The 20669-nt window shown below is 53.7% G+C and overlaps 1 protein-coding gene across 1 annotated transcript; it reads right to left on the bottom strand.

Annotated features, from left to right (window-relative positions):
• On the bottom strand, positions 1–17190 carry LOC131564709 (proton-coupled amino acid transporter 1-like). Its single transcript, XM_058815263.1, has 10 exons — positions 17025–17190; positions 16241–16331; positions 15555–15643; positions 15229–15324; positions 14447–14531; positions 12159–12377; positions 11822–11920; positions 10243–10409; positions 5396–5565; positions 1–2740 (listed from the first exon to the last, which is right to left on the bottom strand). The coding sequence occupies exons 1-10, from the start codon at positions 17165–17167 to the stop codon at positions 2472–2474; spliced, it is 1428 nt and encodes a 475-aa protein (XP_058671246.1). The 5' UTR covers positions 17168–17190; the 3' UTR covers positions 1–2471.
• Positions 17191–20669: the final 3479 nt, after the last annotated feature.

The following is a 20669-nucleotide window of genomic DNA, read 5'->3' as shown; positions in this document are numbered from 1 at the left end:
TCCTGAGTGCCTGCTGGGCTCCACATCACCTGCTCCCTTATTTTGGAAGAAAAACCCACACTTCACACCCCCAAAGCCTTTACACATAAAAAATAGATCATATTTATTGATTAAAGTAAGATACATGGTTCAGGTGCAGCACCAGCTCTCCTGCTGGGCAGGCACCTGTGCTGTACACTGACAATATCCATAGGCACAAGACATGGACGTGACCATTGCTATTTTTACACAGACAAGTTTCTTGGTTACTGAGCAGCCTACAATACACAAGTGTCAAGTTTTCCTGTCCACCATTGACCCCTGGCTCAGCAGAGCCTCTCACAGCACATGTGTCACCATCTTCAAACAGCCCTGCTCACCCCATTAAAAGGGAAGAGCTGCAAAACCCATTTAATGCTTCTGTGATATCCCAGTCCCCTTGGAAATGAGGTCTGCGCTGCTGCTTGCAAAGCGAGTGCCAGGCTGGGGACATGCCTTGGCACACAGCTGTCCCTAAAATGTGGCCAGCCTTCTTTGAGTGCACTACTAGCAGGGCAAGGAGAAGCATCACACATACCCTGCTGCTCACAGCACTCCCTCCTCTGCTTGACAGTTCTGACTCAAACCCAACCCCAAGGGCCACGCTGGGGTCAGCACACAGAGATGGACATGAATATTGCACTTGTCCCGCTTGTGTCATGCCCTGGAGTCCCTACCCAGCCCTGGTGCTTCCTCTCTATCCCCATGGCGCCCTCCAGAGGGAGGATTTGAGTTAAAGCTTTGCTCTGCTCCTGACCAAGCCAAGACCTTCCCCAGCACAGCCTTGGACAGGATGAGGTGAGCCCCAAGAGATGCAGAGAGCAAAGAGGGGCTGGAAAGGGGCAGAGACGTGGCACAGACCCACCCCACACCCGGCCATGGGTGCACATAGTGGCATGTGGCACCCAGAACTGCCAGCAAAGGGGCACAGTGCAGACACAAGCAGCACCCAAGGGAGAGGCAGGCTGCAGGGACACTGCTCCACACAGCCTTCCCCTCACAGAACCCGCTCAAACACCGAAAATAACTGCAAACCTCACCCTCCACCACAGATGGGAACACAGCCCACTGGTGCTGTACTCAGCCTCCTTTCCCACCACCAGCAGCCTCTGCCCACCCCCAGGGAGGCATGGCTGCAGTGGCATGAGGGATGAAGGCTCTCCAGAGAGAGCTGGCATTTGGGAGATGCTGTGTTAGCAGGCAGGAGTTCAATCTGTCCTGTGGAGGATGCATTTGCTCCCTTGTCTTAAAAAAGTAGAAATCCAGTAGAAAGGTGAGGAAACTCTCTAGGGAGGAAGCTGGGCTCTGAGAGAAAGGAAAGCAGCAGTGCCACAGGACCTTGCCCACCAGGCATGCACCAGCCACGACAAAAGAAGCAACAGGAGCACAGGGAGAGGTGCCAGGGAGCTGCATCCTACAGGAGGAGAGGAGCTGGGCAGAAGCAGAGGATGCAGAGGGAGTGCAACCAGGAGAGGAAGAGTTAAAACCAGAAATATTATGGAGTTTTTTGTGTGTGATTTGACATTCAGTATCAGCCTGCAGAGGCAGGTGGAGCGTGCCAGGGCCAGCTCAGGCACTGTAAACAAGGTGATGATGTATCCTTGTGGTGTGTGGGCAGCATGTGGTGACCCCTGGGGAAACACCATCCCACCCAAAGGGGACCAGCTCAGCCCCTCATTATGGCAGAGCCTGTTTGCTCCCCACACACCTCAGTTCTGTAAAGCTTCTGAAAGCCAAGCGTTGGGTTGTGCGCTGGATGGGATAAAGAAGTGTCACCACTGAAAGCGTGGACCAAGGGTCAGCAAACCCTCCCAGTGCCCAGCTCCAGGGCATGCTCAGCTGGAAACAGAGCTGAGGCACTGCAGGAGCCATGCCCACAGACGGGGATCCCACTGAGAGAGAGCGGTGGGCCCCAGCACGCTCCACACCTCAGGCTCCGCCCACTCTCCCTACAAGGCCGAGGTGAGGAGGGATCTCCACACTCTCTAACCTGAGCTGAGGTTTGTCTGTTGCTGTAAAAATAAAGTGCTCAGGGAAAAAAAAAAAATAAAAATCAAACTGGCACAAAAAAAGAGTAGTCCCTGTTCCCCGCCCTGACTGAAAGGACAGGGGAAATATGGAAAGGTTGGGATTTTAAAAAATAATAAAATAAAATCTACATCCCTGGGATTCCTCACCTCTCAAATTGCCTATTTACAGAGGAACTGTTTTGCTCTACCACCTGCCCTAAGAGCCCCCAGAGAAGGCAGTGCCCCAGCCTGGATCCCACCTTCCAGGCAGAGCCAGGGCAGGATCCTGCTGCAGCTGGGCTGTGGTGCTGGGCAGCCCCATCTCCTCACAGACCAAACCCACACTTCCCAAGAGGAGAGGGGAGCCTGTTCCCAGGAGAGCAGTGCCCAGGGTCCGTGCACCCCCAGCTCAGCACCGAGAGGGGCCGCAGGGTGAGGGGATGGTCACTGCACCAGGACAGTGGTGGCATTCACCACGGTGGCTGCGGGTGCCACCAGCTCCACCAGCGCCTCGTACGTGCCCACCACGAAGCCCACGAAGCCGAAGAGGCTGATGGCGATGTCCTTGGCAATGACAAGGGGGTGCATGCCCTCCGAGTAGTAGGTGGCAATCTCCAGCAGCGGGGGGAAGATGAGAGCCAGGGCGCTGCTGCTCATGGAGCCCACCAGGGAGATGACGAGGTCCAGGCGCGGGATGAGGATGGCCAGCACGCCTGGAGGAAGAACGGACACAACATCAGGGCTGCCACAGGCCAGAGAGGCTCCTCCCCGTGTCAAAGCTAGCAGAACCCCACCCAGGAATGCCACTGGCTGGGTCCCACCTCTGCCCTCCTCCCTGACAGAAGACAAAGCTGCTTATTTTTCCGGTAACTCCTCCTCAAGCAGCAATTAAGCTGTTAAATTAACAAGGCTTTTTGTCGCCCTGGGCGCCACCAGAGCAAGCTGCAGGGCTGAGCAGGATGGGTGCTGCTGGCTGCCAGCATTCCCGACCCCCCTGTGCGAGCCAGCACTCCTGCTCCCCACACCTGGGGAGCCATAAAGCCTCAGAAACCCCATAAAAGCAGGAGAAGGGGAGAAAAAGGCATCTCCCCCCACCCCAAATCAATCCGTGTGGTTTGCGTGTGTTTAGAGCTGCTCCAGCAGCAGCACGCCCACGGCACAGCCCGGGGGAAAACATTTGTTAGGAATCATTTGTTAGGTGAAAACTGCAGCCAAGGAAAATCCCCCTGGGAGACTCCTGACAGCTTGAGCTTAGCAGTGTGAGCTTCAGCTTTGGGATATTTCTGCTCCTCCTCCTGCATGGCACCAGGAGGGGACAGAGGGATGTCACAACACAACAGAACCCCCTGCAAGCAAAGAAGACTTCAGTGTTTAACCAGTGACCAAGATAAAAAAAATTGGTTTATTGCTTTGAAAGCTTTTCTGCTTAGAAACAGGAGACACCTAGAAGGGCCTAGGAGGAACAGCCCCTGAGGAGAAGGGACATATCAGGGCTCCTTGTTGGAGGGATTTGTTCTCTCCCTGACAATCAGCTACAGAGAGCCTCCCTAAGCCAAAGATCACCCATGGAACTGCAGAAGAAGGAAAGTTGGGGAGACTGACTGTGCCACCACTGCAACACTGCTGTTATCTGGATAAGCCTAGAGATAAACCATCCCTTCACCAAGGGAAACAGCAACAAAAGTCCTGAGCCAGTTTATCCTGGTGCTCAGCCCTGAACAGAGCCAAAGGAGTGCTCTGCTGCTCTCAGCATCCCTGCTCCAGCAGCCTCTGAGGAAAGCAGAGCAGCTCCCCTTCAACAGCATCCTCAGCCCACCCCACACTGCTCTTTGGACTCAAAAGTAAACAAAATTATTAACTCCCCTCTAAAACAAGCAGATTTGAAGCACCAGCTGCAGTCCTCAGCCTCCGGGGAAACGGTCTGATTTCTGCAGGTATTAATTCAAAGAGGTTTTAAGCATGCTGGTTTTGAAGTTTAAGCTTGAAAGAGACCCATACACCAGACTGCATCCTCTCTTTAGGAGCCAAAGCTCTGGTGGGGGCTTGTTGTGTGGCCACACAATCCTCCAATGAATATTCATGCAACCCCTCTAATGGCTTTTATCCTCAGCAGGAGCCAGAGATCCCTTAATGGAAGGGTGAGGGGAGGAGGTACAAAGGAACCTGCATCCTTCCACCAACACCTCTGCTGCCTCCCTGCCCCCAAACAGGAGGGTACTGCCGATGCCTAAAGCCATCCCAACTCTTCCATGGCTTGGCACAGCCCAACACCCTCCAGGAGAGGCTCCAACCCCACAAGCAACTTCCAAGTTCACCCACAGCATGAGGGTGGCCAGAGCATATCACCCAGCATGGCAGTATTTCATCCCTGCACCCTCTGAGGACATCAAGGCTTCAGGAACTCAGCACAGAGGAGATGGGTCTTGCCCACCTCTGTTAATGCAGCACTTCTGGCCTTTCATTAGTGAGAGCCAGAAGCAGCAGCACTCTGCTCTCAGCCAGCTCCACCACCCTGAGTTAGCACCCCACTCCTCTCAAACCCAAGCCAAAGCCAGCTGGGACACAGGGCCAGCTCCCTGATGCTCAGCTCTGCTGCTTCAGAAGCATCAAACCATGGAGCAAAGCTCCATTTCAGCAGGGGACACCAGGGAGCTCAGTCAAGCATCTCACCTGCGCTGACAACAGCAAGCATTTGGTCTTCAGGAATCAAAGCCAGGCAAAATCAGATACCACCTGATTCACTCCACCAGGCTCAAGTCAGGAGCCTGATCCACCAAAACCTCACTACTGGCCCCACACACTATGAAGGGAAGGGACCCTGTGGGGCTGCTCCAGGCACACGTGCCCAGCAGCACATCAGAGCTCTGTTTATGGTGTGCTGTGTCCTGCTGTGCTCTGCACTGCAATGAGCGTGTGAACAAGAACAGCCCATCCCTCACAGTCAGTGACCCCTCTGCAGCCATGTCCCCATCACACAGGCATGAGGAGCCTGGCTGCACACTGCCTACAGAAACAGCCTCTAGGCTAGGCTGCCCTGGCACTGAACCCTGTGCTGGCTGTTCATGCAAACCCTGGTGGGACTCAACATCCTGCAAAACTGCCATCCCCAGCCCTGAGGCTCCATGGGGATCTGCCACTTCTAAACAATGCAGTTTCCTACTCCTCCACTGAGAAGGCTGGTTCCATACAGAGGGGGCAAAGGACCACTGCTGCTGCTCCTTGGAGGCACCTTGTTTGTATTAGCCAGGCCCAGGGACTACCAGCTGTGAGGGCTAAAGGTGAAGGCTTTAGGGACAGGGGTGAAGGCTCAGTGGGAAGGAGGTGCCACAGCCTCACAGGGAAGGTCAGACAAGGAGGTTTGTACTCACAGGTCACACACACCAGGCCCATCCTGAGGAGCAGGTTGACCAGCCAGCCCCAGCGCTCCGACACGCGGGCCACGAGGGGAGGGATAATGATCTCGGCAGGCACGTAGAACTGCACGGCGTAGGTGAAGAAAATCCCAAAGGAGAAGAGCAGCTTGACAGCTTGGTACAGCCTGCAAAGGACAAGGACACAGTGACACTGTGGCTCTTCCTCCAGCCCCTGCAACATCAACAGCAGAAAAGGAATGTTCTGCAAGGATTTTTGTGAGCTAGGGGTCTCAACTCCTGAACACCCTTAGAAAATTAGGGGTGATGCATTTAATCACTGAGCAAGAGACAGCAAGATGTATCAGCTGCAGCCATGATTACACATTCCAGCTGCTGCTTGGCTTCTGAGGAGGGGGAAAAGGACAGCACTGCTGGAATAAGTCTGGGCTTCCATGCAGAGTGAACATCACAATGTTCCAAAAGCAAAGTTATGTGAACAGGCAACTCAGCCTCCTCCATCAAACAAAAAAGAGCAGCTATTTTTGGAATGCTGGTACATGTTTGGGGGAAAGAGAGTTAAAAGACCAGTTTGGGCTGAGCAGAAGGAAGGCAGAGTGCAGACAGGCTGCAAACAGCACCTTGGGCTCACCCCAAGTCAAATCTCAGGGTGTCCCAGATCCTGCAGTGATACAGTGTGGCTGCAGGAGAGAGCCCATCACAAGTGACCAAAAGGCACCTCCCAGCCCCATCTCTGCCTTCAGCTTCCCAGCAGCAGAAAAAGCCTCTCCAAAAGAGAAGTAACATCTGGTTACCTCACATATGATCCTAACCCTTCCCCAACTGAAGACACACTAACCAAGCAGGAAACAGGGGTCCTGGCCACACCACTTGGGTAAATATGGGGTGGATCCAAGCTGAGGAATGTATCTGGCTCCTGCCTTCCCTCTACCTTCTTTGGGCCTGTGCCCTTCTGTATGTTGGGTCTTAGCACCCACCTTCTACAACAGCCTTAAATCAGAGAAATCCAAGTATTCCCATGCAAGACAGCTTGGAACACTAGTGGCAGAGTCTGGCAGAGTCAAACATTTCCCACAGATGGTGTTAGGGATCACCTAAGTGAATGGAATGTTACACAAGTCTATGGGACCAGTCCAGATGTATTCAAGGTTGCAGCCAACAGGAGCCTGAAGCCACCTTATCATCTTCAAAAGTGCTCAGGGAAAGGACTTATTGCCTTGGGAAAGGAATAATATCCACCTTCAAGAAGGATGAGGGAAGGTAGAGGCTAATCAGCCTCACCTCAATCCCCAGAAGAATATGGGTTAAGTCCTCCTGGTATCTATTTCCAGGCACATACTGGACAGTAAACAGCCAGCAGGGATTTGCCAAAGGGTAATCATGGAAATATCCTCATCAGTGACCTGGATGAGCTTTCAGTGACCCAGAGCACATTCTCATCAAATTCCAAGCAAGATCAAATTGGAGGAAATAGCTGACACAGCTCAGAGCAACAACATGATGTCACAAGCAAAGCTTAAACACAAACACAAATTTGCAAACACAAATTCTCTTACATGTGAAGGCCTGGAGCCAGGAGAACAGAACCTGGGGGTCTTGGTGGGCAGCAGACTGAACATGGCCAGTAGCAGGACCCTGCAGTGACCAAGGTCAATCACAAAGCAGGTTGTGCTAGCAAAAGCACAGCCAGCAGGTGAAGGACAGGGATCAAGAGATTATGTTCTTGTTTGGGGCTTGTGCATTCTGAGTATTGTGTCCAGCCCTGATACTCCAGGACAGGACACTTACTCTGCAGAGCAAGTTGAGTGCAGGCTACTAAAATGGTTGGGGTGGAGCATGATGTCCAAAAGAGGCTGCAAGCCCTGGGCTTGTTCAGCATGATGAGAAGGTTAAAAGGGGATGTTATTAATCTCTTCAGCTGCCTAATAAGAGGGCATGGAGGAGAGAGTATCAGCTCTTCTTGGAGCTGCACAGCAGAAGAACCAGTTGCAGTTAGAGCTGCATCTTCAAAAGATGGCTAAGGGCCTGGATTGGTAGGGAATCACTGTCCTTACTGACAGTCAACACTTAAGCTGGTGAGAGGACCCAGTGATCCCATGGTGTCCTCTCCAGCCTGAAATACCCTGAGGTTCCAGAGGCAAGCTGAACACAAAGTTATCTCCAGAGTCCAGAGTGCACCTGTGCAGCCACACGTGTGCACAGGAGCCTTGAGCCACCAACCCACAGCTGGCATATCTTATCACTGCTTTCCCAAGAAAGGGAATCTATAAAAGCCATAAAGTCCTCCAGGGCAATTCAAGATTAATAGCTGTTAATAAAAAAAGTACAGAAGAAGGCTGTGTACCTGTCCTGCACAGGTCATGAACCATGACAACAAGATCAAAGGGCATTTTAAATACCAAGAAGAGCAAGAATTCAAGCATTACCCTTGATCCACAGAAAAGAAAGGCCCATGCAGGGCCAGAGAGGCATTCTGCCAGCCACAGCAATGCCTGCTTCAGCCAGATTGCCATACCAGGCCAACCCTAAAGGCTGCAAGAAGTGAAATACTCTCCTGGGACCATAAGCTCTGTCATTACCTTCAACTGGCCACATGCAACGCAATAGCTTCCCCCTCATTACAGCATTTCTTCACCCTTCACATAGTGCACTGAGGCAACCCTTCCTAGGAGGCAAGGAAGGATTTCTGCATAGCAGCACCATATTTTGGACACTGTGGTTAGACCTGGGCACTGGGAACTGACACACTCCTTGTTTGAGGAAGCTGTGGTTTCAGAGAAACGAGACTGGAGAAGTCCTTAGTCACCCTGCAACTCAACGATTCCTGCAAATCTGCTCCAGAGACCTCCAGGCAATGGCTGCAGCTAAGGAAGGCTGCAGCACCTCCACCACAATCCTTGCCTTGTCTCCCAGGCTGCAGGCAAACCCCATGACTTCTCACCCACAGCCCTTTATGACCAGCTCCTACAGCCCAGCCTTTTACTGCCACGAAGAAAAGCCATGGGCGAGGCAGGATGGGCAAGACTTTCATTTCAAGAGCAAGTCTTCACCCAGCACCTGTGGTTTAATCTGCAGGAGTGGTAGTGAAGACTTTATCACAACTGTCACAGCCCTTTAGATACCCCATTTCCAGGTCCAACATCCACTGCCAAGAGGCAACATGCACAAATATCAAGGTGTCCTGCGTGCCAAGTGACAAGGACCACAGCACACCTTCCCTGCAGCTGGGTGTCACATGCCCAGGCTTCCCCAGGCACTGCTTCCAAAGGGCTATTCTCTTCTCACTATCCAAAAACCCTATGGCTACTTTTAGAAAAGTAACTTTAGAATGCTTCACTTTCAGAAAAGTAGTTTAAGAAAAAGCAGAAAGTGTGGATACTCCTACAAACATGGATTTGCACTCTTCTCTCTGCAGCCTAGCAGGTCAGAGTAATCCCATTCTAAGGATCTGTTCTAAGGGAATGTCATTCCTCAGGGCACCCAGAGCTGAGATTCCTTGCAGAAGCCCCTTTGCAGCATTTCAGGTCAGCAGATGTCATTGCAAGCTGTGGCATGCAGAGCCCAAACCTGGAAAGGACTTGCTTTTCACCTTCAGGAGGAATAGCAACATTTCATCCCCTCCACACTGTACTTCAGTTTACTGAGCAGAAGGGATTCACACCTCCTGTGCTTGGCATGGTGGGATTCAGACCTCCCTACAACACAGGCACATCCTTCCACCAGCCCCATCCCTCCTCACTGAGAGCAGGGACCTGGCAGAACTCCCAAAGCCTGCAGGGAACAGGACAAGGCTCTTGGCAGGAGCAGGATCTTCTACCACACCAACACCAACATCCAGCAGTGCAGTCACTACACAGACCCAGCATGAATGAACATCCATGCACTCAAACTGAAAAGAAACCCACACAGCAATAATTAAAGCAAAACCAGGCTCTATTTTTGTCAAATCTTTGCTGTCTCCAGAGCTCCAGCTGTGCAGCTCTACCAGGACAGCATGTGGGAGCACCAGTGACTCAAAACTTGAGTCCTGCCCAAATTTACACAACAGTGAGACAGTGAGTCCCACTGCAAGGTGCTGGGTGCTACTAGGAGCAGAGAGGATGGGCTGAAGTGGAGGACAGGCATCCCCAGCTCCAGGTCTCACTCAGAGACCATCAAAGAGGACTGCTTGCATTTCTCCTGTGGAAGAATATGGAGCAGTGACACTGAGCAGCCACCCATCCTCAGGGACAGAGCAGCACAGATTGGGCAGCTGCTGCAGCAGCCACCAGCCCTGGCAAGAGGAGAAACAACCCCTTCAGGCAGGCAGGCAGAGCTCAGACCCCACAGAAGGATGGGGTATCCTCATAGCTCCAGTGCTCATAGGCAAAGCATTGGCTCAATGTCACATCTCACTCCCTCTGGGAGCCCCCAGCTTTGGCTTGGTTTTTCATGTGCTACATTTGAGGAAGAGAAGTTTTGCACAATTCAGTGATGTTCTGGTACGGCTGCATGGGGATTGTGTTCAACATCTGCTAGTCAGTGCATACTGAGCCCTAAAAAGATGCCACAAGGCTCCAAGAAAAAAAAAAAAAAAAAAAAAAAAAAAAAAAAAGAGCTGCACCTACCCAGACAAGGACCTCCAGGGACCCAATGAAACAGCCTGAACTCCAAAACCAGCCTCAGACACTAAGCAACAAGACTCTTCCAGCACATGCATCTGACAGTCTTTGTCAAACTCCTTGAAGTTTGCCTATGGCAGTCCCTCAAGCTCACCCAGATTAGTGAGGTCCCCCTCTCCCACCTGCCTATCTGGGCCCCTCATTCCACACCCCCCAGTCCCTCCACTGCCCACAGGGACTCACCAGCAGTTGGGCAGGTTGAGTGTAATGCTGGCCTGAATGTCTGCCCCGAAGCGCAGGTAGCCCAGGACACCCAGGCTGATGTACAGGATGGTGACAATGCTCATCCCCACGTACAGGATCACTGGGAACTGACGGGGCTTCTTCATCTTGTTCTCCAGAGGCAGCACCTGGGACAAGAGGAGGAGGAAGATGACAGAGCAACAGATTGCTCATTCCTCTATACCCCCCTCAGCCCCAAAAAGAAGGAGGGGCAGCCCCATGGTCAAGCACAGTCCACCATGCCAGGATTGACAGTCCCACATGAAGCCTGGAGAATCCAGCTAAAAAAAAAAACTACACTGGAGATCTGATTTCTGTGCTCCCATTGGAGCATAGCAAGTCTCCAACAGATCACCCACACCCTTGTCTTAAAGATGAGACCTGCTCCCTGCCTTTGGCACGAGCTGTGCCCCGTGCTGGGTCTTGGGGCAATGCCAACCACCCATATCTTGGGTGCATTATGCTCTTCACCTCAAAATAGCACAGCCATGCCCACTATTTTACACCGTCCTATTTTCCCCAGTAAATTCTGGGAAGACCAAGACACATTCTCCTCTGCTAGTGAGTTTATCTGGACAGATTTCAACCAGGCAGGACAATAAAAAGAGCAAGGAGAGGTAATTCTCCCACCTCTATGCTACTGACACTAAATATAGGCCTTCAGTAAACAATTTTATAGATGTCCTTGGGTGGTGTTCATTTCAAGAAGAGAGACAATGGCAGTCTGGTGAGGAGGCAGGACAAGAAAAACTTTTATTTGCTTCTTCACCTCCAAGTCATGTGAGGAAGAGAGCATTTGTGCCTCAGTGCTGGCAAGAGCCCACTGCCCAGGGCACAGCATTCAGTGAGCACTCCTCCTGTAACGGATCTGGCCCTCTCCAGCCCTGTGTTTACACAGCCAGCTTATATTTAAGAGATGAAAACATTTTTTCCTCCTTTGAAGGGAGCTCCCGGAAACAACTCACAACATCTTAGGGAGTAATTAAGCTCTCCACCCACCCACCCAGCTTTTTTCACAGACACAGTTGGTCTATTTACAGCACCTTGCAGGAGAGGCCCATTTGCATGGGCAGGCTGGGGCCACGCTGCTGCCAAAGGGAGATCTCAGTGCCCCCGCAGCAGGGTGGGAAGGGAAGGATCACATCTTTTCATGCCACACTTTTTGGCCTCCCAATTAGGCAACTGTAGGATCCAGCCTGGTTACAAGACTCAGGACAATTCCTCATCTGCAGGTCAGCCAGCAGAGCCCAAGGCAGAGGCTGGTGTGATTCCCAATCTACTGCCAGATAAAGCCACCTCTAAAGCAGCAACCAACCTCATGAGGTTGGCAGCACGTGCTCCTCCAGCCTCAGATGGAAGCACCAGAGTTTGACCCAGGAGATAGCCTGGAGCTAAAGCTAACAGCACCATCCAGAATTTGGGCTACTGTCAGAAAAGTTCAGCTGCAACTGCAGCTGCAAAGCAAAGCAGGTGCTGCAGCAAGTCCGAGCAGGGCTGAGCCTCCTGTGCAGCAACCCCACTGCCACATGCCCAGACTTACCACACCAATGCCTTCAAAAGCAAAGATTGCAGTGCCAAAGAACAGAGGGTAGGTCTTCCAGGCTGCTGCTAGAGGCAGGTTTCTGGGATCAGGAATATCCTGGAAAAAAGCCCATGCAGAGTTCAGACACAGGGAAGACAGGGAAGACCTGGCCTGTTCCCATCACTCCCTGTCACAGCCCCACGCTGCAGGAAAAGCCCTGCAGAGCAGAGGGAACCATCATGCCCACATTAACAAACAGTACCCCCAGCATCCAAATACCCCATTGGCAAGCTCCCTCCACCTGCCAAAGCATGGGAGAGCACAGGAATGAGAGAGGGGAGCCATACACACGTACCCTGACGATGTACTGGTAGATCACTACAAGGCTGCCAAGCATGGCCACGTTGGCCAGCATGGAGAAGATGGACAGGACCTTGAGGTTCTGGATGAAGGTGAGCAGCACCACAAAAGGCAGGATGGACAGCATGTACAGGCGGGAGTCCATGGTGGGGGTCATCACCACTGTCCTGTTTGGGCTGCAGTCATTGGTGGTCCCATTTGCAGCAGACACAACCTGGGGAAGCACAGGAAGCCCTGGTGAACTCCATCACACAGGTCTAAAAGCCACAGATCTTAGCAGCCCATTCCAGGTGGGTCAGAGTACCCCAAGAGGTCACTTCAAGCAGAGATAGCTGATTAAAATCAAAACAACAAGCTGTTTTCAGATAGCTCTGAAGCAAATCCCTGTTATCTTGCAGGGGGCAGAGGTGGGACTGGCTATGGCACCTCAGCCAGAACAGCAAATCCTGCCCAAGCCCAGATACACAGAGCAGGAGGACTCAGCAGCCAGGCACACAGGGGGCAGAAAGCACAGGCTGCATCTTTGCACTGCCCACAAGGTCAGCTGAGAAGAGAGGGAAGAGGCACTAAGTGCTATTTCCAAAGGAATCCTTTCCCTCTTGCTGCACCAAGTTGTTATTTAAGTCACACAGTCCTTCAGTTCCCCAGTGCCCCGTTCACAAGCAAGGACACCTGGAAACTACCGCTGGCCCCAAGTTCACTGTCTCATGACAAACCATTTTTTCCCTTGGGGTCTTTCATTCCAAAGGCACTCCAGGCCATGTGCTCACTTCTAGAGGCAGCTCAGGCCCAGGGTGGCTGAGCCATCCCTCCCAAGAGAGCATGGGCTCCCTGAATCACCAAAACAACCATGACCAAGCTGGTTCGGGTACCAGGTCCTGTCCAGTCACTGCAGCAAAGAGCAGTCTGCAAACTGATTTAACCTGCTCCAGAGCAAGTCCTGCCCCAGAGGAGAGACTGAAGAACTCTGTGTAAACCAGCATCCTCTGTGGGAGAGGGCAGTGCAGGGCCATGCACCCAAGGGATAGTGCTGCTCAAGCCCCAGCCTGCCCTGCCTCTTCATGCCTTGCTCCAAAGCCATTTTCCAAACCAAAGCCCTGCCCAACACAGTGGCACCTTGCCCAAGGTACCACCTGCACCATGACTCTCCACCTAACATGCTATTCCTCACCGCAAAAAGAAACAAGCAACACTCCCCTCACCCCACCCAAAAAAATTCCAAAACCAAAGCCAAGGGGTTTCCCACCTGTGGCCTAAAAAACTAGTGTGGATTTGCAGGTTTTTGAAATTTTCCCCTGAGGCTTGAGACAGCCTTCAATCTTTGCTGTGAGGGGCTGAGGAGAAAGAAGCCCACCTTGAAGTGGGGCAGGGGGCTGCTCCCAGAGGTGGGGGCCAGCAGCAGCCTGGCCCCTGCACACACCCTGGACCCTCCTGCTGTCAGGGCTGGTAGATCACCAGTGTTGACCTATTTACTCCTCCTGCCACCCAACAATGGGAATCTCCTCACTGCTGCTCCAGGAGCATATGAAGAGTCTCACACTGGATGGACCCCCCCTTGCTCCCCTCTGAAGCTGATGGCCACCACTGAAGAGCTGACAAAGGGCACAGCCATGGTGGCAGTGACCAGAGCACTGCTGCAAGGGCACAGCAGGAGCACATGGGGAAAAACGCTAAGCAGTGCCTGCAAGGCACTGAGCTGGTGGAGGCTGGGAATGGGGACTCATTATTCCCAGTTTCTTGCAGAACAGGAGCCAGACAAGCGGTTCAGGGTTTCTGTTTATTTCCTCCTGAGGCCTGGCAGGAAGAAACTCTTTCTCTAAAGATGTAATTAAGCTTCAGAGCCACAGGATGAGGAAAGAAACTGGAATGCAAACAGATCCAAGGAAGGGAGAAGAGAGGTTCACAGCAGATCCTGGGACTTACACGTTACCATCGACACCAATAAACCAGTTACTGAGGGGGACAGGATATAAAATGCACAGTCCCTCTGCTTTCATCCCTTTCCTGTTGTTGCCTCACTAAGGACAGCCTCACTTTTCCTGAGCAACACAGACACCTCCAGCACCTCTGCAAAATCACAGAGAGTCTCAGGAAAACCTGCTCTGTTTGAACAGGAAAACCAATCCTTCAAAATATCTGGGCAGAAGAGCGGACTTTTCAGAGCAGCATATCCTACAGAAACCAGACCTTTGGGGGAAAACAGGGCACAGGAGCTAAGAAAAACCCAAGCACCTTCACACCCTCTCACCTCCCCCCAGCTCATGAAGGAGGTCTAGGTCCAACCTGTTTCAGATTGTCCGCCAGAAAGACAAAGTACACACAGCAGAAACCCAGCTGAGTGATGATCAGGAAAAGTCCCACTATACGCCTGGAAAGCAAAAGAACAGCATCTGTCAGCCAGATCAGAAGATCTGCACTTGCAGAGCACAGCAATGCTGCTGTCCCCAAGGTTGGGGTGTACAGGTCAGAGCACACCCAACTCACTTCTCTGTGATTAGGAGAGAGGACTTTCTCTCCACCCAGCCTCACCGATCTCAGGTTCTCCAGTCTCCCCATCCCAGCCCTTTCACAAGGTCAGGACCAGCCTCAGGAGAAAAGTCTCCTTTTTGGGTTCAGCATATCCAGTCTGTTGCTGAATTGTCAGAGCTGGAAGCAATATTCCCTAGACACAGAATAGGTGAATGCTCCCACCCCCTAATGGGCAATGATCTGTGTGATACAATGTGGGACACTCACAGGGCAAGGAGCAGTCACTGGACACGTTCCATGTCTGGCAAGATGGGCCAGCACTGCAAGACCCTACTCACCCCTTTGTTATGCTGTGGAGACTTAGTTATCCCACACATTTAGTGTAAGTCAGATCTGGCTGGGGACAGTACTGGATCAAAGACCTCAGCATTACCCTCTGGGGGACACTGACCATTCAGGGCAGGTGAGCCAAACAGCATTTTATGGCACTTGTGCTTATCTGCTGACACAGCTCAGGGACCAGAGGCCCTTCTGTCCCAGCTGCAGCACATGCTAGGCTCAAAGAGGAGTCCGTGCCTGGGGCAGGAGAACAGTACCTTCCCCAGATGGCATGTGTCCTCAGGCAGGCACTGGGAGTTGCCTCCAGCCCATACATCACAGCACCTCCATAGTCCAGGAACTGCTTCTGGAACCTGTCCAGAGAAGGGAGAAGGATCATCACATCAGCCCTGTCTGCTAGTTCCCAAGGCAAAGAGTGACATTAAAAGGAAAACAGTTCCTGTGAAAAACAAGAGAAGTTCCAAACTGAGGCTTTGGCATGGGCAACTTGCTGCTGAGGGGCTTCAGAAACACCCCAGGGCTTTTTGGGCAAGAGGGAAGAACTGTAGGAGTTGCAGGGCTGAGAAGGGGAGTTGCTCCTTACCTGTTGCAGAAGTGATGGGCACATTTGACCAGGATGCCCATGCAGTGCACAGCCACGACTCCCATCACCAGCAGGCTCAGAGGACCCAGCTGCAGGGAAGAGAGGGGGAAGGCTGCACTCTGATGGCCAGAGGCAGAGCTGCACTGTGCCTTCTACTTCCAGACAAAACTCCATGGGCTGGGTGAGTACAAACACTGCTGGAGGCTGAACCAGAGCTTTGGTGCAGCTCCCAGGAACCAGCCCCCCAGGACCAAGTAACCTGACAGAGCCACGAGGTTGGCAGGAACGATGCAAAATAAGCAAGTTGGGGCAGTTTGGGTGTAGCAAAGCACTTCTAGGATTGTTTTCCAAACTATTTTGCATATCTCTACTATGCAGGTGATGAAGAGGTTGTGACCTGGACACAGTGTCCTGCATGACCCCAGCAGAGGAAACCATGGGCCCAGCTCACACATTGATCTCCCCCACACCAGGCAGCAACAATGCAGGAGCAGCAGGAACAGTCGCAGCAGTGAAACAAAGCCACAGAGCTTAGGGTGCAAACATGTGCAAGTCACCAAACAATGAGAGGTGTCTGGGCAGGAACTCAAGCCCCAACACCCCCAACACTGGCCATGTAAGCTGCCCAGTGCCTTGGGGTCACTCTGCCCCACAGGCTCCAGCACAGCAGGGCTGAGCTGCCTTACCAGGATGCCAGCATTCTTCACAGCCAGAGGCAGCCCCAGCAGCCCTGTCCCAATATTCCCCTTCAGCAGATGGATCAGGGTCTGGTACCACCTGAGGGAGAGCAGATGCAGAGATCACAGTCAGCAGGTGCCCACACCCAGACCATACACAGCTTATCCTGTTAAGGGTCCACAGCAGCTCTGAATGGCTGCAGTGAATGCACATGGAGGTCATGATCCTGTCCCCTGAACCCAGCTTAACCAGCTGGGACCCAGCTAGGTGTGAAAGCAAAGACTGAGCAAACAGATTTTGGATGGGCATTTGCAAAACCAACTTTATGGTAAAACCCAGCATAAGCACAGCCCAGCACCAAGGACCTGCATAAGGAAGTCTCTGAGGTGAAGGGATCAGTCTCTCTCAGGCAAAGACAGCATCCTCTGCACACCTGGGCACAAGGAAGCCCCCAGAACATGGCTGGCTCTGAATCTGGGCATGCTGTTTGCTTGCCAGAGTTCCTCATCAAATGAAGGCAGAATGGGAAAATATTGGGAAAAGCATCAATCACTGCCCACTGCCAGCAAGCCCAGCTTCACCAGAGAGCAAAGAGCTACACTGGGGCAGCTGCCACTTGCTGCCAGCACCCCACAGATGCAGGACCACAACTGTGCCCTCATCACCCTCATGAGAACTCCCCATAAAACCACAGTTCCACCATCCTCTAGCAAAGACAGCAGGGAGCCAGCATGACCTCCTCCACCCTCCCCAGCGCCAGGCCAGCCCAGGAAGGAGGGAAGCATCACTCACGTTGTCCCGTTGGTCTCCCCGAAGCGCTGGTAGGACTCGGGGTGGGCGAAGCCATTCATGCCATCGGGAGGGCTCCCCTCAGGTGTCACATCTGTGGAGCTGTAGTCATTGTAGTCCTCGCTGCGGAGGCGCCGCGTGGACATGGTCCCTGTGGGGGCAGTGCCATTAGAGGTGTCCAGCTCAACAGCTCCATCCTCAGGCACCTCGGGGCCAGCCATGGTGCAGAGAGAGCGGTGGCTCGCACTGCCAGAGCAAGGTCTGCTCCAGGGCTTTTATACAGCCACATGCTCCCTCCCCAGCAATCACACTGGCATGTCCTAAGGTCAAAGGTGCACAGCACATTCCCACTGGCTCTTCCTTCAGGCTGGTGCCCATGTTTTGGGCACACCCAGACAGAATGGGGTCAGGATCCTGCAGGCAGAGCCTGGATGTGACCCAATTCATGTCAGGCATGGGAGCTGTGCACCCTACTCTAAGGGTGGTGAGTGTGACACCACAGGCAGCGGGGTAGGGGGTGACATGCTGGCACTGTGTCCCCTGCTCTGGCACTTGGGACTAGGGCTGTCAAGTGGACGGGCCAGGAAAGTGTAACTGCTTTTAACTTGCACACACTGTGCTGCAAGGGAACAGCTTGCTCTTGCCAGGGAAGGGAAAGTTTCCTAACTTCTCTTTTTTTTCTTTTCCCGTTTTTTTTTTCCTTATTGAAGAATTTTTATTAAAGAGATTTTTTTTACAAAAATTTATTATACTCCCATTAGTGAGGAGCACAGATCATGTGCTGACAGCAAAACACCTGCCCCAAAGATTTCACAGCCAAGAAGGTGCCTATGGGGAAAAGGGACTTCCCAGGATGAGGCACCTGCACAGCCTGGAGCTCTTGCTCCAACAGAAACTCCAACAGTGTCCAGCAAACCAGGGGCACCAGCACAAGCCTCACCAAGGACACACACCTCATGCCTTTGTCTGGAAAATAATCAGCTGGTTCATGATGCCACACCCAGTATCCCAAACACCCACTGGGAAGGAGCACCAGAGGCAGGGAAATTATGTGTAAGGCTCTTGCGCCACAGACCGGTGATCCAGTCCCTGCCCCACGGCTCCTCTGGGCTGTCATGCCTCAGGCTTCACACCTGCCCCAGCAGTCCTGGTGCTCCCCCATCCCACTCCCCAGCACTGGTAAAGAACTGGGAGCAAGAGGAAGCAGCAGAGAAATGTTACTACTGCAAAAAACTGTCTCGTTTCCTGCCAGAGCTCTTCATGAACCCACCAAGTCATGCAAGAGCCTTCCAGATGCAACCTCAGCACAGACCAACACATCTGGCTGTGCCAGGAATGCTCAGCCTGGGCCACCTGGGTGCTGCTTCACCCACAGAGCACCGAGGCATTCCCCAGAGCACTGCTCTGCAAACCTGGCTGCTACATGGAAAACAAGCCAAGGGCTGCAACCACTGGGAGGGTCCAGCCTGGTGATCAGAAGGGTAGCAGAGAGCAAGGGATTTCCCCCAGGTCTGGATGCTCCAGATCCCTGCTGCTCTGGAGCAGTTATCCAGGCCACAGCAGTCCTGTATTTCCTGCAGCACCAGCAACACCAGCAGCAGGAAGGAGCAGAGTGTCCCATGGAGTACCAGGCTCTGGAGCAGCAGTGAGGCAGGCTGGCTGGCAGGCAGGCTCTCCAGAGCCAAAGGCAGCACATGCACCACTCCTGCCCAGCCTCCTCCCTCACAGCTGGGACACGTCATGGTGTCCTGAACCGGCTCTGCCGCAGGCAGGGATCCGGCAGGGCAGGGAGCGGGAAGAGCGGCAGAAGGAGTTTACACAAGGAAAGCGTTAGAAGCTGTTTGTCATCACTGACAGGCCCAAGGGGCAGCACAGAAACCTGGGAGGCTCTGCCAAGCACCATGGGCTGGCAGAGGGCAGAGAGAGTGGGCAGAAGGGGTGCAGGACTGGGTTGGGCATGGGTACCCATCCCAAGGAGGGCCTGCACAGCATCCAAAGCACCCAAGAGCAGTGAGTTTGAGATAAACACAACGTGCTGACATCACTCTGCCTGATTGCTCCCTGTGGATTTTTTTTTCCCTTTCAAGCAGGCCCGTCTGCTTTCTGCTTTGAAGAGCCAGGGAAATGCATTCATCGTGACTTGCCTGCCTCGTGTCTGGATTAAAGGTTGCATAGCAGCAGGGAGCGAGCACTCTGCTCTCCCACAACCAACAAGGAAAAGCTGCAAAACTTGTCTCATCCACAAGAAAAACATTTAAAATCAAAGCAAAACCCCATTACACCATTTCCTTGTCACTGGAAACAGCAAAGGCAGGAACATTCGGTTCCCACTTCAAACCCAACTCCTCAGCCACTCTCATGTGCTTTTTTTGCCACCCACACACAGAAGCAATTTCATCCTATTAGGAAAGCTGGGGGGGGGGTGGTGACAGAATTTTGTCCCTTACAGCGATAGCCCCGTGCCAGAAGTCAAAAGCAAGCTGCTACTTGCTGCTGACCATGACAGCTGTCCCCAGCTGAGCTGGGTCTGTGTGTAGATCAGGAAATCTTCCAGAAAAGTGAGCAAAACTCACTGCTGCTTCCTACCACACATGTTGAATCCTTCATTTCCAAAGCACTTCTTGTAATAACCCACCTCCTGACACAAAGGAGAGCCAACAACAAGCCCCTTTCCCAGGCCACCATGTCCATGCCAGCCTGACACCTCCCAGTCACAGCATCAGTTCTCTTGTCCCTGTGCTACCCAGTGCTCCCACAGCTCCAGAGAACCCCCAGATTCACCTTTCCAACGTTTCACAGCATGAGCCAGTGCCCTCAGCCCAGCTTCTCCCCACACGGAGGCTGCTGGGCACAAACTCCACCAGTCCCCACAGCTCCCACTGCAGCCAGGCTGTGCTGCCAGCTCCACTTGCCCCTCCACAGAGCAGCACAGCTGAAGCCTGCACAGTGTGGGGCTCCCTGCACCCTCCCAGTGCCGCAGAGCATTCCGCACCCTTCCCAGCACCTCACATCGGGGGCTGTGCCCCCTACGCTGCATGGCACGCCCGGAGGAGCCCCATGGGGTGCCAGCCTTCCTGCAGGGCATTGCCAGCACGCCCATGTCAGCCTCCAGCACCTCCAGAAACCCCCAGCACCCATGTCAGCCTTCAGCACCCCCAGGCACCCCGAGCACACCCATGTCAGCCTCCAGCACCCATGTCAGCTGCCAGGACCCCCAGGCCCTGAGCACCCGCCCCTGCACAGGGGCTGCCAACGAGGCCCCGGAGCCCCGAGTCCCTCAGCGCGCCCCGGCTGCCCCGAGCACCCACGCGGGACGGCGGCACTGCCGGCACCCCGCGCATCCACCGCAACCCCGGCTCTCCGGGCACGCGGCGGGCTGACAGGCGGCTGACAGCCCCCACCCATCCACCCGCAGCCCCCCGGTGCCTGTCCCGGTGCCCGTCCCCTCGTTCCCGGTCCCTGTCCCGGTTCCGCACCTCTCCGCCGCCCGCACCGCCCGGCCCCGCCGGGCCCGCTCGCTCGGCCGCGCCGTCACGTGACCGCGGCTCAGCTGAGCGCGGCGCGTGCGCGCGGGCAGCTCTGAGGGCGAGGGGCGGGGCCGGGCGGGGCCGGGCGCGGGCGGTGGCGCCCCCTGGCGGCGGGCGGGCC

This window comes from Ammospiza caudacuta, chromosome 16, assembly GCF_027887145.1.
Source record: "Ammospiza caudacuta isolate bAmmCau1 chromosome 16, bAmmCau1.pri, whole genome shotgun sequence".
NCBI classification, from domain to species: Eukaryota; Metazoa; Chordata; class Aves; order Passeriformes; family Passerellidae; genus Ammospiza; species Ammospiza caudacuta.
The sequence above is the reverse complement of the archived record's forward strand: the minus strand, read 5'-3'. Positions and strand labels throughout refer to the sequence as shown.